This window comes from Epinephelus moara, chromosome 20 (genome assembly GCF_006386435.1).
Source record: "Epinephelus moara isolate mb chromosome 20, YSFRI_EMoa_1.0, whole genome shotgun sequence".
In the NCBI taxonomy this organism is placed as follows: domain Eukaryota; kingdom Metazoa; phylum Chordata; class Actinopteri; order Perciformes; family Serranidae; genus Epinephelus; species Epinephelus moara.
Genome location: NC_065525.1, coordinates 33,572,626 through 33,586,416, shown reverse-complemented (window position 1 = coordinate 33,586,416; position 13,791 = coordinate 33,572,626). Strand labels below are relative to the sequence as shown.

Genomic DNA, 13,791 nt, shown 5'->3' with positions numbered 1-13,791 from the left:
ATATGTTGCCTCAAAAACAATGTTGATTTACCTTAAAACAGATGTAGACATCATTGTTAATCTTATTCACATTGAGTTGATGTTGTGGTCTAACGTTGCCACACAACTTTATCCAAAGGAGACACTTTTCTCGGTTGAGATGTGGTTTAAAGTGTAAAAAATACACCTGGTCACCCAGCCTCTCAGGATACCTTGTGTCGGAGTTGCATGTACCCCATGCACACCGTTTGACCATTTTTAAACTTCAAATCTCTGAAAAAGCTCATAAAACCAAACTGACTTTCTGTAATGCATTTCAATGAACGTCCAGGCAGAGAATGTCCGAGTGTATGGGAACTGCTATACGCACTGTGATTGGCTCATCGCGTTTGAACTGCTATACGCACTGTGATTGGCTCATCGCGTTTGAGGGCGGGACTTAGCTATAGGTCAGTTATCCCCGGTCGTCTTTCACGAGATGTGTGTTGTCATCGGGTTATTCTTGTCCTATTTTTATTATTATTACTATTATTTGAGTCACTGTGTCTGTTCATGTGCCAGCCAAAAAGCGCCATGGCAGGAGCTACATTTGAAGTACCGTACGCAAACATACAAGTCACTGAATCCTCCACAACAAGTTCCTGCAAATGTTTCACCATAAGAGCCTGTTTAGAAAATGAAGGGATTCTCTCTATTTTGAAACGGATACAGGAAGTGTTGAGTTTGAAATGGCGGTGCAATGCATTAACTTTGTCAAGGCAAACGGGAGCGGATAAAAAGTAAAAATATATAATAATAATCACACACAGACATTCGAGATGGCTAGGCTATGAGCTACGAATGAAACAGGGACGGATCACGAGAGCCTCCATAAGATGGACACCACAAGGCAAAAGAAAAGCTGGAAGGCCCAAAACCACCTGGAAAAGTTCTGTGACAATGGGGTTGGAAAAGATGAACCTGTCATGGGGAGAGGCGCGACATGCTGCCAAGGATTGAATGCAATGGAAAGAGCTCATTGAAGCCTCATGTCCCATAGAGGATGAAGAGGAGTAAATAAGTAAGTTACAAATGTGGGGATTTGAATTTGTGTTGTTTCTGTTACAAACCTACTTCCTTCATTCTCCTGATAAAATCTAGATAAAAAACATCACGTTATCACAGTGATTTATTTGCATTGTGACATGTAATTGCCATTTGTAGGAAGTTTTAGCAACAGATTAATTCCTGGCACGTAATGCATTAGCTCTTAACTGAGTCTCCATCAGGATGAAAAAGAGGATCTATTTTAAAATGTATCGCTTTATTTGGGCATTCTCATTAACTGTGATTAGTTCCAGCTGGTGGACAAACTATCTATTTACTTCTGTTTCAGTCGTGACTGCAACTCTATTATAATTCAATTTCTACAGAGTAACACTGCTCAGTTTGATCTCGACCCTCTCATGGTCCCAATCTGACATTACCATGCTGGGGTCGGAGGTTAGTGACAAGTAAGTCTTCAAAGTTGGTTTAAACTGAAGGGGGTGAAGAGTTGCATTTCTCAAAGTGGAAATAGACGACTTATTATGGAGTAAATGTTGACTGCACAATGTAATGGCTTTAGAATATTGACAGCATCAGTGTTTAGATTGGTTCCCTATAAGCCACACTTTCACTTTGAAGTTCTGTTTGCTCATGGGTACAACTTACTGGGCAAATAAGTCATGAAATTTGACATTCATGGTCCCCAAAGGCAACACATTCACTCTGACCTTGTCACATATCGCTGTTGGTCATGGACCTTCCACGTCCAGATATGACGTCAAAGCTACCCTGGGTGTGTTGGTTGCTGACGTTCTGGGACACCGTGTCAAGTTCTGCCTGTTATACATATATATATACATACTGTCTCTTTCAAAATAAACGCACTACGTCAGTACAACAACGCAAATTGACTTTTTTTTCCTCTAACAACAAATGTGGTTAGGTTTAAGAAAAAAGAACAGAGTTTGACTTTATAATCTTACAGGACGTGGACACCAGTCATCTGTTGGGCCAGACTGGAGCCTTTAGCAGGCCGGTTCTGGCCCACAGGCCGTATGTTGTACACCCCTGTCCTAAACAAATATGGTGAATGCGGAAAATATTACACATGCTAAATATTAGCATTTTGGAATTGTCATTGTGAGAGCACCGATGAATGAAAAATCAGCTGTAGTTTTGCTATGTGACTTTTACATAATTCATGTCTCATGCAAATCAAAAAAAAGGCAGAAACACAAGTCATGATAGTAAAAACCATCGGTCCTACCTCATTACTTCAGTTGCAGTGCCTTTCAGATGGTTTTGTTTCTGCTGTCTGAAACGAACTTTTAGACAAACATGCAGTGCAGTGGTAAAGTCCTGTACCAGAGGCGAGTCAAAGTCTTTCTTTTATAAGTCACAAGTAAGTCTAAAGTCTTTGCACTTAAAGGGATAGTGCACCCAAAAATGAAAATTCAGCCATTATCTACTCACCCATATGCCGAGGGAGGCTCAGGTGAAGTTTTAGAGTCCTCGCATCACTTGTGGAGATCCCAGGGGAGAGGGGGTAGCAACACAACTCCACCTAATGGAGGCTGACGGCGCCCCAGATTTAAACGTCCAAAAACATACGATTGAAACCACAAAATATCTCCATACTGCTCCTCCGTAGTGATCCAAGTGTCCTGAAGCCCCGACATAAAAAGTTGTTTGGAAAAACGTCAGTCTGGTGGTTCATATCTTGGCAGCTCTGTAGCGTCTGCCAGATGGCAACAGATCAAAGAGTTGGTGACCGGGGTGAGAGGGGTGTTTCAACTTTGGACTTAAATTTAAATTTAAATCTAAACTTTGTTTTAAATGTTTAATCTTTGGGCTTGGTGGAATGTATCAAGTATTTTCAAGTCAAGAGGCCCAAGTCCAAGTAAAGCCATGAGTCACTGGTGTTAAAGTCCAAGTCGAGTAGCTAGTCTATTTAGATTTTGTCGGGTTATCAAATTTGTGACTTAGCTTTCACACACTTTTCACCAACCAGAAGTTAAAAATCTGACTCTAATAGGGTTTTTGTGTGTGCACTAAATCTGTAAATCAAATAAGAGGTCAGGAAATTAAGTGTTGGCTCCAGCAGTGGTGACAACAGGCCCAGTCACCCTGTTGATCGGCTTTGATTTGTCAGGTGGAAAGATGAAGTTATGCATCAGCAGCGTTGCTTAATTCTCACTCCCCCCGACTTGTCAGAATAACTTAGCAGTTTTCCTTTTGACATTTACTGATCTTTGACTTTGAGCGGTGAGGGAAAGAGAGCAACTCAGTAATCTTACTCCCTGAGGGATGGATGGTGAGGAGGTGGGTGGGGCAGAACAAATCAATCTTGGCTCCAGAATCAAAATTGATGGATCCACACCTACACCTGATGCTATGACACACTCTGCATTCGTTACAGACAGTGATAGATGGCTCCTAATTTATCTCTCCCTCACGTGTCACTTCTGCCCTGCAGTGAAGTGTCTGTTGTTTTACTTTCTGCACTCTGGAAAAAAAGAAAAGTGGAACAGAAAAGATGGAAGAAGAAATTCGTCCTGTTTGCTCGTGTTGGTCCGTCTCACCTCTGCTTCACTATTAACTGCAGCTCCTTCAGTCTCTGGTGGGGTGACCGAGCCCACACATTGTTGCCTGGCTGCTACGTCGCCGAGCAAAACAACCACCCTCCCTCCTCCTCCAGGTTACCATGACGATGCATTTTGACTTTGGAAGAGGGTTACAGGGGAGTTGAGGACGGGCTGTGGGCGTGCGCTCAAGGTCTAACTGGACATCTTCCTGCCTTTCTGTCGGGTTTTGGATGGAGGCTCAATGAGGGTAATTCTCTCCCCAGCTGCGTCTCCCTCCCACTCCTCTCTCTGTATTTACATTTAGATTTCAGGCAATTAGCCAAGTGCGCGCTAAGTCACTGAATAGTAGGCAGGAAGTTGGGGCTCTGTGACCTCCTACAACTGAAAATACACAAGAGCTGTGACAGAAGAAATACAAAGCTTGGAGGGATTCTCACAGCAGGTTGGAAATGATTTTTATAAACCTCAGCCTGTGGTTTATTTTTCCGTTTCTTAACCTTTAACTTGGACCAGACTGGGGCGAGGGAGCTGAATAATTCGCCGAGCACATCCAATGAATCTTAATCTTATATTTGACCCGACTGATTCATACAAGTGAGGGCTTTCAGCACAGAGTGGTTTTAAAACCATCAAAGGATGACTCAGCAAAGCCACTGCCTGTTTTTTTAACAGTTTAATTGCTGACGGTCTAAGAAGACTTACATTGTTGTACAGCTTCATGTTATGTTCGGTTAATTCAGCAGGTTATTTAATAATGTAAAGCTGCAATTGACGTGTTTGTGTACCTGCTTTCCTTCAGCCTATTTCATCTATCTCTGGCCCTAAGGGAAGAAACTAAGGAAACCAGTTTTTACTTTAAATTCTACATGACAAAATTTCTCTACTTGTCCATACAAAAAAAAAGAAAACACCAAGATGTATTTTAGAAACACAAAGTCAAAGCTTTTGTAATTCTGATTTAAAAAAAAAAAAAAAAAATCTTAAAGTGGCACAGTTTCTCAAAAATTACAGTCTATCTACAATATCTTCACATTGATTTTCTATTTCAAATTTTATTACATGTCTGTTCTGGAGAAGGGATCCCTCCTCTGTTGATCTTCCATTTTGTTTCCATTACCCACGAGTACCACAAGGGTAACTCATAATTCAAAAAAAAAAAAAAAAAAAAACAGGTAAAAAAATAAATAAATAAATAAATAAATTTTTAAAAATAAATAAATATATACATATAAAATCTAAAAATATATATACATTTAAATTCATGCATAAAAGTGAAGCGGTTAGAACAAAAGTATATTTTTTACTTTTCAGAATTAATCAAATAAAAAAGATGTGCAGTACTGTATATGTTTAATATTTTGACATCTAAATCACAATTATCAAGCCGCAATTCATTTTATTTTGAGAGTCAGTGACACAAGTCAAACCTTTGACCCTGTCGTCACTGATGTGGAGGACTCCAACGATAAAACTTTGCAGCCCGAGGGTGAGGTAGCAGCCTACATTGAGTTCAAGACACCAAAGGAGGATCCTTTGTGGGGTTTTTTGTGGTGGTGGAAGGAGCTAAAATGTCTCCTACCCTGGCAGTGATTGCGTAAAATGTTTTTTCACAGTCCTGGCTGAAAGAGACTCCTCCATTGGATTTGTAATTAAAGAACAAAGAACTCAGCTTCATGTGAGTGGCTGTAGCCTGTGTGTGTTAAATCATGGGTGCGGGTCTGGTTGTGGTACTTTTATTAACCTGTGTGGGCAACTGCAGCTTTGACTTAGACATAATGGCGGGTAACAGGTGGGTTCTGGTACTGAAGCTTTCCTGGTATGGGCAGGCCTGGTCTAAGGATGGAAGATTGTAGGCCTAACAGTTGTATTGTGTACAGATTGTAAAGCTCATTGAGGCAAATTTGTGATCTGTGATACTTTTCAGTTTCTCTGTTGATGAAGACCCACACCAAGTTAACAAATCCTACAGAATACATCCCCTCAGAGCACTGGTGTAGCTTGCACTCGAACAAACACTGTGTAATTAAGCAACCTACGACTTTCTCCAACAGTTTACAAGACTTTGTGTTTGTTTGTATCTGTAATCTTGGGGGCAGACGTCATACAAAACTACAATATAATAATTATCTCCTCCCCAAATGTTTATCAACAGCTAGTAGAGCCTGAACTTCCCACCTGTGAATCACTTTTTCTTTTTCTGACAATCACTACAAAAGCTTGAAATGAATTCAAGCTTCAAATGCATCAAGATAAAGGTCGACTTTTATTTTCCACTTAAAGTATAAACCACATCTGGCAGAAAGGGCATCAGTGGGTCGTCAACCTGAGAGACCTCCACTGACACTTCTCACTGAAGTTTGTATTTGACAACATCTTTTAAGATTGTGCTGTAACATTTTTGTCGGCAACAACATTAATGATTTTTTTGTTTCCAGTATCGACTTGATAAAGGTCACAGAACTACCTGCAGCAGAACAGTGTTCGTCTGTGAGCTCTGTGACTGAAAGTAACTACTGTAGAGTTTGTGTTGAAGCAGGAGAGACGTGTCTGTGTGTGTGTGTGTGTGTGTGTGTGTGTGTGTGTGTGTGTGTGTGATAGATAGAGACAGGATGAATGGACATTTGTGTGTTTAAGTGTGTGTGAATGTAGGAAATAAAGCCTGAGAGAAAGAACATCCAGACGGAGTGAATGACATCAGCTTTTGGCTTCCGGTGAGTCGGCGGTCTCTGTCTTTCTTTCTCTCTGTCTCCCCGTCTCTCTATCTGTCCCCTCCACCCCCACCCCCCTTTCTGTCCGTCTCTCTCCCGTCGCTTAGGGAGAGTCAATTACATCTGGGGGCGTCGCCATGGCAACACATGGGAGCAATAGAAGGAGGCATGAGTCATCACTATTCTTAAAAGCTGTTTGGAGAGGAACGTGGGAGACAGAAGGAGGGAGACGAAGGGCGAGTGGGGGAGACGAGAAGAGACAGAGTAGGAGAGAGGAAAATAGAGTGAGGTAATGAAAAAGGAGGGGGGAGAAGAGGAGGAGAAGAAGGGGGGAACAGGGAGAGGATGGGAGATGAGATAAGGGAGAGGAGGAGATGAGAAGACAACAAGGGGAAGATAGGAAAGGAGCTATGAAGAGGAAACAAGGAGAGAGGACATGAGAAAAGAGAAACCAAGGAGAAAAGACATGAAGAGGAGACATGAGAGGAGAGGAGACAAGGAGAGGAGACATCAACAAAGAGGAGAGATGAAACAAGGAGATGTGGAGAGGAGAGGAAATGAGAGAGGACTGGGAGAGGAAACAAGGAGAGGAGATATGAGAGCAGAGGAGACTAGGGAAGGAGACATGGAGGGGAGATGAAATAAGAAGAGGAGATATGGAAAGGAGAAAAAGACTAGGAGAGGACAGCAAGAAAGTGGAAAAGAGCAGAGGAGGGGAGGAAACAAGGAAAGGAGACATGTAGGTGAGAAACATGGAAAGGAAAGGAAACGAGGAGTATAAGAGAGGAGAGGAGACAGGACAAGAAGACAAAGTGAGGAAACAAGGGGAGGAGACACTAAGGGGAGATGAAACAAGGAGAGGAGACTAAGAGAGGAAACAACGAGAGGAGACGAAGAGGAGACACTGAGGGGAGAGGAAACAAGAGAAGGAGATATGGAAAGGAGGAAAACAAGGAGAGGATAGACAGAGGAGACTATTGGAAATACAGAGAGGAGACATGGAGAGAAAACAAGGAGACAGGAGGAGAGGAGAGGAGAGGAGAGGAGACATAAGAGGAGAGGAAACAAGGAGAGGAGATATAGAAAGGAGGAAAAACAGGGAGAGGACACTAGGAGTGGAAACATGGAGAGTAAACAGGAAGAGGAGACAAGGAATGGAAACAAGGAGAGATGACAATGAAAGGAAAGAAAACATGGAGAGGAGACATGAAGGGGAGAGGAAACAAGAGGAGGAGATATGGAAAGGAGAAAAAAAAAGTGGATACCAGGAGTGGAAACCAGGAAAGAAGACAGAGGTAGGGGTGGAAATGAGGAGAGGAGACATGGAAAGGAGAGGAAACAAGGAGAGGACATGTGTGAGGAGAGGAAACAGAGGAGTTGGAACTATGAGAAGAGAGGAGATAAGGGGAGAAAATGTGATGAGGTAAAAAGATAGGAGGACTTACAGGAGAAGAGGAGAGGAAGAAAGTAAAGGGGGAGGGGAAAGGAAACAGGAAAGATGAAGAGAGAGCACAAGGACAAAACAAAACTTGAGGGAGGAAACAAGGAAGGAAAACAAGAGATGATAGGGAGAGAGGAGAGAGGAGTGTGTTGACAAGGAGCTTTGTTTATGGAGCAGTTAAAGGCTTATGAGTCTGGACTGTGGGCCATTAATAAACACACACACACACACACACACACACACACACACACACACACACACACACACACACGTGAACACACTGACCACTGTTTTCACTGTTTAATTTTTTATAACCTCCTCCTCTTCCTTGTCTTTCCATCAGTACAGCTCCACCTGAACCTCCACAGATCAACAGACATGTTTTACACATTTTTACACATTAAACCTCGACTTTGTTCTGCAGCAGCCAAACACAGACACACACCTCTTCCTCCTCCTCCTCTTCCTCTTTGGCTGACATTAAATAACACATTAAATAATCACATAAATACACGTCTACAATCAGCTACTTCGACCCACCTTCAGGTAAAAAAATCATTTGTCCTATTCAAACCTATGAACTAAAAAGCTCTTTCCATGATGACTAAAATATGTATTTATACTTTTTGTTCTACAGCACATGTTTCCAGGATTTGGGGGTCCGTTCATTTTCAGTTTCACTGGCTTGAAATGAGCAGGGAGCTGTTTTATTTCTCCCGTTAATACTCTGGTGTTGCAGACGGCGCTGTCTGAACGTTACGCCCCTGATCACAGAGCTCCACTGTGATAAAACTGTAAGTTGTTGTTTTATGGAGGAGCTTACACTCTATAAGTTTTGGTGCAAGTGTTAAAGTGTTTCTTTGGAGTTTAAAGTCACAGCTGAATTTACTCCTCATCAAGATAACTGAAAGTGAATTGACCCCCAGTTCAGTCAAACCAATTTCCATCAGTCAACCTGAGCATCACTCGTCAGATCATTAAAACAGTCATTGGAGTCATTTTAAAATACACATATAATTTGGTGTGACAGCAGAGAATTACCTCAGGTAGTTTTCATTATGTAAAAGTACAATTATACTATTTACTTTATCGAGTGGTTCTACCCTTTAATCCGAAAAATAAAACTTTACCACAGATTTTCTACAAATCATTTTTGGTTTGAAATTGAAAAAGTAATTAAAAATACAGCAGGAAACCCACAGTGTCTACAATACTCTATTAAATATTCATTTAAAGGCACATTTACAGATACATTCTGTTTCTATTTAAAAGCAGGAGACCATCGAAAAGACTAACACAGATTGATAAAGCTGGCTCGAGTTTTACACGATACAAACACCTGTACTTTAAAAACAAAATGGAGTCTTGTAATTTTGGTTGTATGAAACTGAAGTAAAGATCCTTTGAAAAAAACATACCTGAAGTGTAGCAGGTATTGAGCTTTAAAATGATCATACATGCTAGGGCTGGGCGATATGGACGAAAATTCATATCTCTATTTTCAGGCTGACTGGCGATACACGATATATATCTCTGCATTTTCCACAAAATGGGAAAATATACAGCTGCACAACATGTATATTAATAGCAGGGCTGTGCATTAACGTTTTTGCACACAGCACTGGAGCTACAGAGGTTTTAAGGTTTGCAGCTCAGGACACAAAACTAACGTGAGTATAAAGGTATCAAGTAGGCTTAGATCCATTGGTTTGGAACAATTTAAAATCTTTGTGGGGAAGTTAAAAAGTCGTTTTCCATCTGTTGGACTTTCAAATGAATCTAGTGCTGAAAATAATTTAAATATTTTCATTTATTCAGGCTGATAATCTTATTTATGCACAGAGCATCAACAGAGAGGCCGAGGGAGGGAAGGAGCAAAAGACACTTTGTCCACATTATATACGTCTTGTATATGAAACATCTGTGTTGTCGCGCTGTCTCCATGTCACAAAATAGACTACAGCTACCAATAGGACAGCGACGTGCTATAATTCGTCTCACACACACACACTAGCAGCGCAGTGCTGTCCTGCACATGTGCTACTGCAGTAACTTCATTCATCTCACAGACTGATTTAGTGTAGCATGTGCAACATATAGACCAATGTCACACTGTAGACTAATTAACAGATGGATTTAACAGAGGAGCAGCTCTGAGTGTTGATGGAGAACAGAGAGTGTGAGAGAAGAGAGGCACGCTGGCATGGCTTTTCAGAAGATCAGCATTTTGAAAGGTAGCTTGACCCTGTATCGATATAAACGGTACTGTCTAAATCTAGATCCTGCTTGAAAATATATCAATATATTGTACATAGTCATTATATCACCCAGCCCTAAGACATCCCTCCAGATTTTTGAAAATATTTAGTTTGTAATCTCTGACATTAACGTGTAAGATTCCTGTTGTCTGCATGACGTTCATCTTTGTGTATTACAGGGGCCATTTTCGGGCGTCCATTTTGTTCTAGAGGTAACAAAATCTACTTAGCAACACCTCATAAGCTCAATAATTAACATGATTTAACCCTTTTGTTTAATTCCATGGCGTACAAATGAAAATCTTACTGCTGCAAACTCAACAAAATATTTTTTGCATTTTTTTGGAAATATTTAATGCGTTAATAAAAATGTACACAGTTGACACTGCTGTGTTTCGTTTACTTCCTGTGGCAGCTGAGCTACGAAACAACATTTGCTGCAGCCATTAGCACTAACTGAGTTAAATAGATTTTACACTTAAATATCCATTATTGCAAGCTTCAGTCTTAAGAAGGAACAAAAAGGTATAATCATGATTAATCACAGCTAATTGTGCAATTAACGGGGTAATTTCTTTTAACTGATTGACAGCCCTAGAAAATTTGTGAAGATACTGCACAAGAAATAGTCGGCTCATAAAACCACAAATGGCTGCCTTTATACTTCAGCTTTTGTGCGAATTACAAACACAAAAAATTATAACATGTTAATTAGAGGTGCTGTTTTGTTACCTTTGGACACAACCAGGCTCGATGTTTGCCCGTTTCCTGGCTGTGTGCTAAGCTAAGCTAACCTGCTGTCAGCTGTAGCTTCATATTTAATGAACAGATGTAAGAGTGGTGTTAATCATCTCATCTTGACTCTCAGTAAGGAAATCCATAATGTCCATAATGTTCCTTTCAGCTTTAAATGTCAGCCTGTGTGCAGACATTTGCTGCTTAAACAAACTGTAAGTCAAAGTGTTTAAATGTCACTAAATTACACCTGACTGTTGAAACTACAGCCTGTTTTTTTTGTAATGGTGGGCTGTGACTGGCGGGCCGCACTGCTGCAGCACAACAATGAAATTCTAATTCAAATGAATGATGGTTGACACTTTGACTCACAGTCTGTAAAGCATTTCAGCCGCACACGTCTAATGTCAGAGATGAGGCAGCTGGTGTGTGAGATATTTTGTAAAACAGCATTTGGGCTACAAAGAAAAACAAAAACAAACAGGCACTGTTGTTGTCGTAGCGTAGGCAGCATCCAAATTAAACTAAAGGCACAACTGGTCTGAATGTTGGCGTGATGCTCTGTTACTCAGTCTGAGATGGTTTATGAATGTGTCGACAAACTGAGGGAGGAGGATCGACGGTGATGAGAGATTTTTAACTGTTGCAGGTCCAGTGTTTTCTCTCTTTCACGGAGCAGTGGAAGGTGTGATCACATGTGTGCAGGTGGAGAGTCCAGGAACAGTCTGAGTGGTTATATTTACAGTCTGAGTGTTTGTAATACTCGAGGCAGAGCCGGCCTCTTTCCAGGATCAGCATCTCTTCCAGTGTTTTCTTTTTGTGAATGTGAGCAGAGGGACAGTTGGAAAGATGAATGAAAACACGGAGAGATGAACAAACCGAGGTCTTCAGATCGTGCCCTTAGATACCCAGAAGTCCTTGTGTTTTTTCCAGACACAGCGTCTACTCACTGAAGCTGAAGTTTGGGCCAGAGCTCTCTGTGGTCGGGGAGGAGGGGCCTGCACTGGATACAGCACTGGAGGGGACACTGCCATCTTTAAAAAAAAACAAAACAAACACAGATGTTAGTGCACTTTGGACAGATTGCTTAACAATTCCGACCTTAAATCCTTCATTTCTAAAAAATCTATTAATCCCTGATGGAAGTATCCATCTTATTTTTCTCTCACCACAGTGAGCTCTCACTCCACTCAGACTCTGAGCATGTACTATGTGCTCCGGAGTTTGCGTCATGTGGAGGGACACAGAGTGAACAAAGACGGGGGAATGATTCGGTACAAAAACAGGAAAGCAACAGCGTCATCTACTCACCGCTTCTGTTGCCATGGAGAACTTCATGGAAACAGTGTTTTTGGGTTTCATAAATCAAGCCACATGCAAGTCAATGTGTAATCTGACCAGAATAAACTCAGTATTTAATAATTCAGAGCATTTTCAGCACATTTTAACACGATGTTCTCTCCCTATTAATTAGTCAGTAAAGTAATGAATATTTAAGGACATTTTAAACCTGTATGTAGTGAGACATTACTGGAGGTCTTTCCAATAGATTGACTAAAAATGTTTCACAGTCGTTTTGACACCTAAAAATATTCTCAATGACTTTCTTTGGCCCTGTTTACACCTGGTATTAAAATGCATCTTGGGTGATCGTATGGTAACTGGACACCTCTTAGTAAAGCTCTGACCAGGCCCGAGAAAATCAGGCCTGGCCCTACATGTCAAGTCAAGTCAAGTCAGTTTATTTATATAGCACATTTAAAAACAACAGTCAAGTCAAGTCAGTTTATTTATATAGCACATTTAAAAACAACAGAAGTTGACCAAAGTGCTTTGGTCATGAACATGAACCTGCACAGTTTCTGTCAGAGCCTGACTCACAGCAGCAGTTTTGGACCCGAGCCTGATTAAAAACATTAACTTCTACTATGACAGCAGTAGGTCAGTCCATAGGGACGTGGGTTGGGAACTGGAGGGTTGCCAGTTCAAGTCCCTGTTTGTGCATGTGTGTGTATTTCAGGCCTGTGTGTCTATGACAACAGAGTAAAAATAATTAATTTAAGTTATTAAATTTCCCTTCAGGGATTAATAAAGTAAAATAAAAGTTAAATAAATATATATATACATACATTTATCAATAATATATTTGATATTAAAACATTTATAACAAGCTGAGGGCTGATGTGTTTCCTCGCACCATTTCTTCTTCTTCTCATCTTACGACAGGTTCTGCAGAGCTTGCCGCACCCCTCTGATCATCTAGTGTGCACACCAGTCCACAGTGATGTAGCACGCATATGATGATCACAGCTCTTAGCTGCATGTTACGCAAATCTCTCCCACTGCTGGGGAGGCAGAGGGAAACACTGCCAACCAAGTCGCCTTACAGCCGTCACTTTCTCTCTCAGTAGCACTAGAACTCCCAGTTTCATAAAGGAAAAACAAACACAAGTAAATTTGTAAGAGCCTGACCCGATTCAAGCTCAGGGGAGTAAATAGAACTTACAGGGAATCAGAGATCTAGCCCCAAGTCCAGGTGCGAATGCAGCCAATGCGTCCTCAATGTGTCAGTGTTATCTGTCCAGCTTGGAAGGTTGAATCTGTGAATATCTTTCCAAATTCAACAAAATTCCTTGAAGCCATCCACAATCTCCTGCAGTCTGTCCCCAAACTAACAGGCTAAATTGGTACTGACATGTGTGCACAGCACGACAAACCTCCCATCAGTTGAAAACAAAATGCATTTGGTCTTTGTGAACAGACATGATACACGTTATTATTTGCACACTGAGCGGGGAGGTGAGATCTGATCTGATCTGATCGCATGTGGAGACACATTCTATTGTCAGTGTGAACAGACTAAAAGCTGTCCACTTGTGACCGAGACGCACGTTCACACCAGGTGGAAACAGGCCCAGTATCTGAGTGACACAGCACCACACTTATAAACAGCTGTCCTGTAACTACAGCCAATAGGAGAACTAACAGTGTCACACCACCAGCAGAACAAGTGTCGTATTCGTCCATCTGTAACCTTCAGCCTCCCTGCCTGTGCACCG

General features: G+C 41.3%; 1 protein-coding gene across 9 annotated transcripts in view; it reads right to left on the bottom strand.

Moving 5' to 3' along the window:
* Positions 1 to 8,038: 8,038 nt before the first annotated feature.
* Positions 8,039 to 13,791, bottom strand: part of ppip5k1b (diphosphoinositol pentakisphosphate kinase 1b) — an 83,575-nt gene continuing 77,822 nt past the window's right edge. For all 9 annotated transcript variants that reach the window (XM_050072592.1, XM_050072591.1, XM_050072597.1 and 6 more), the window contains one exon: positions 8,039 to 11,766. In XM_050072592.1, the coding sequence (XP_049928549.1) occupies positions 11,675 to 11,766 (92 nt within the window). In that variant the 3' untranslated portion in view covers positions 8,039 to 11,674. The remainder of the gene's footprint in view (positions 11,767 to 13,791) is intronic.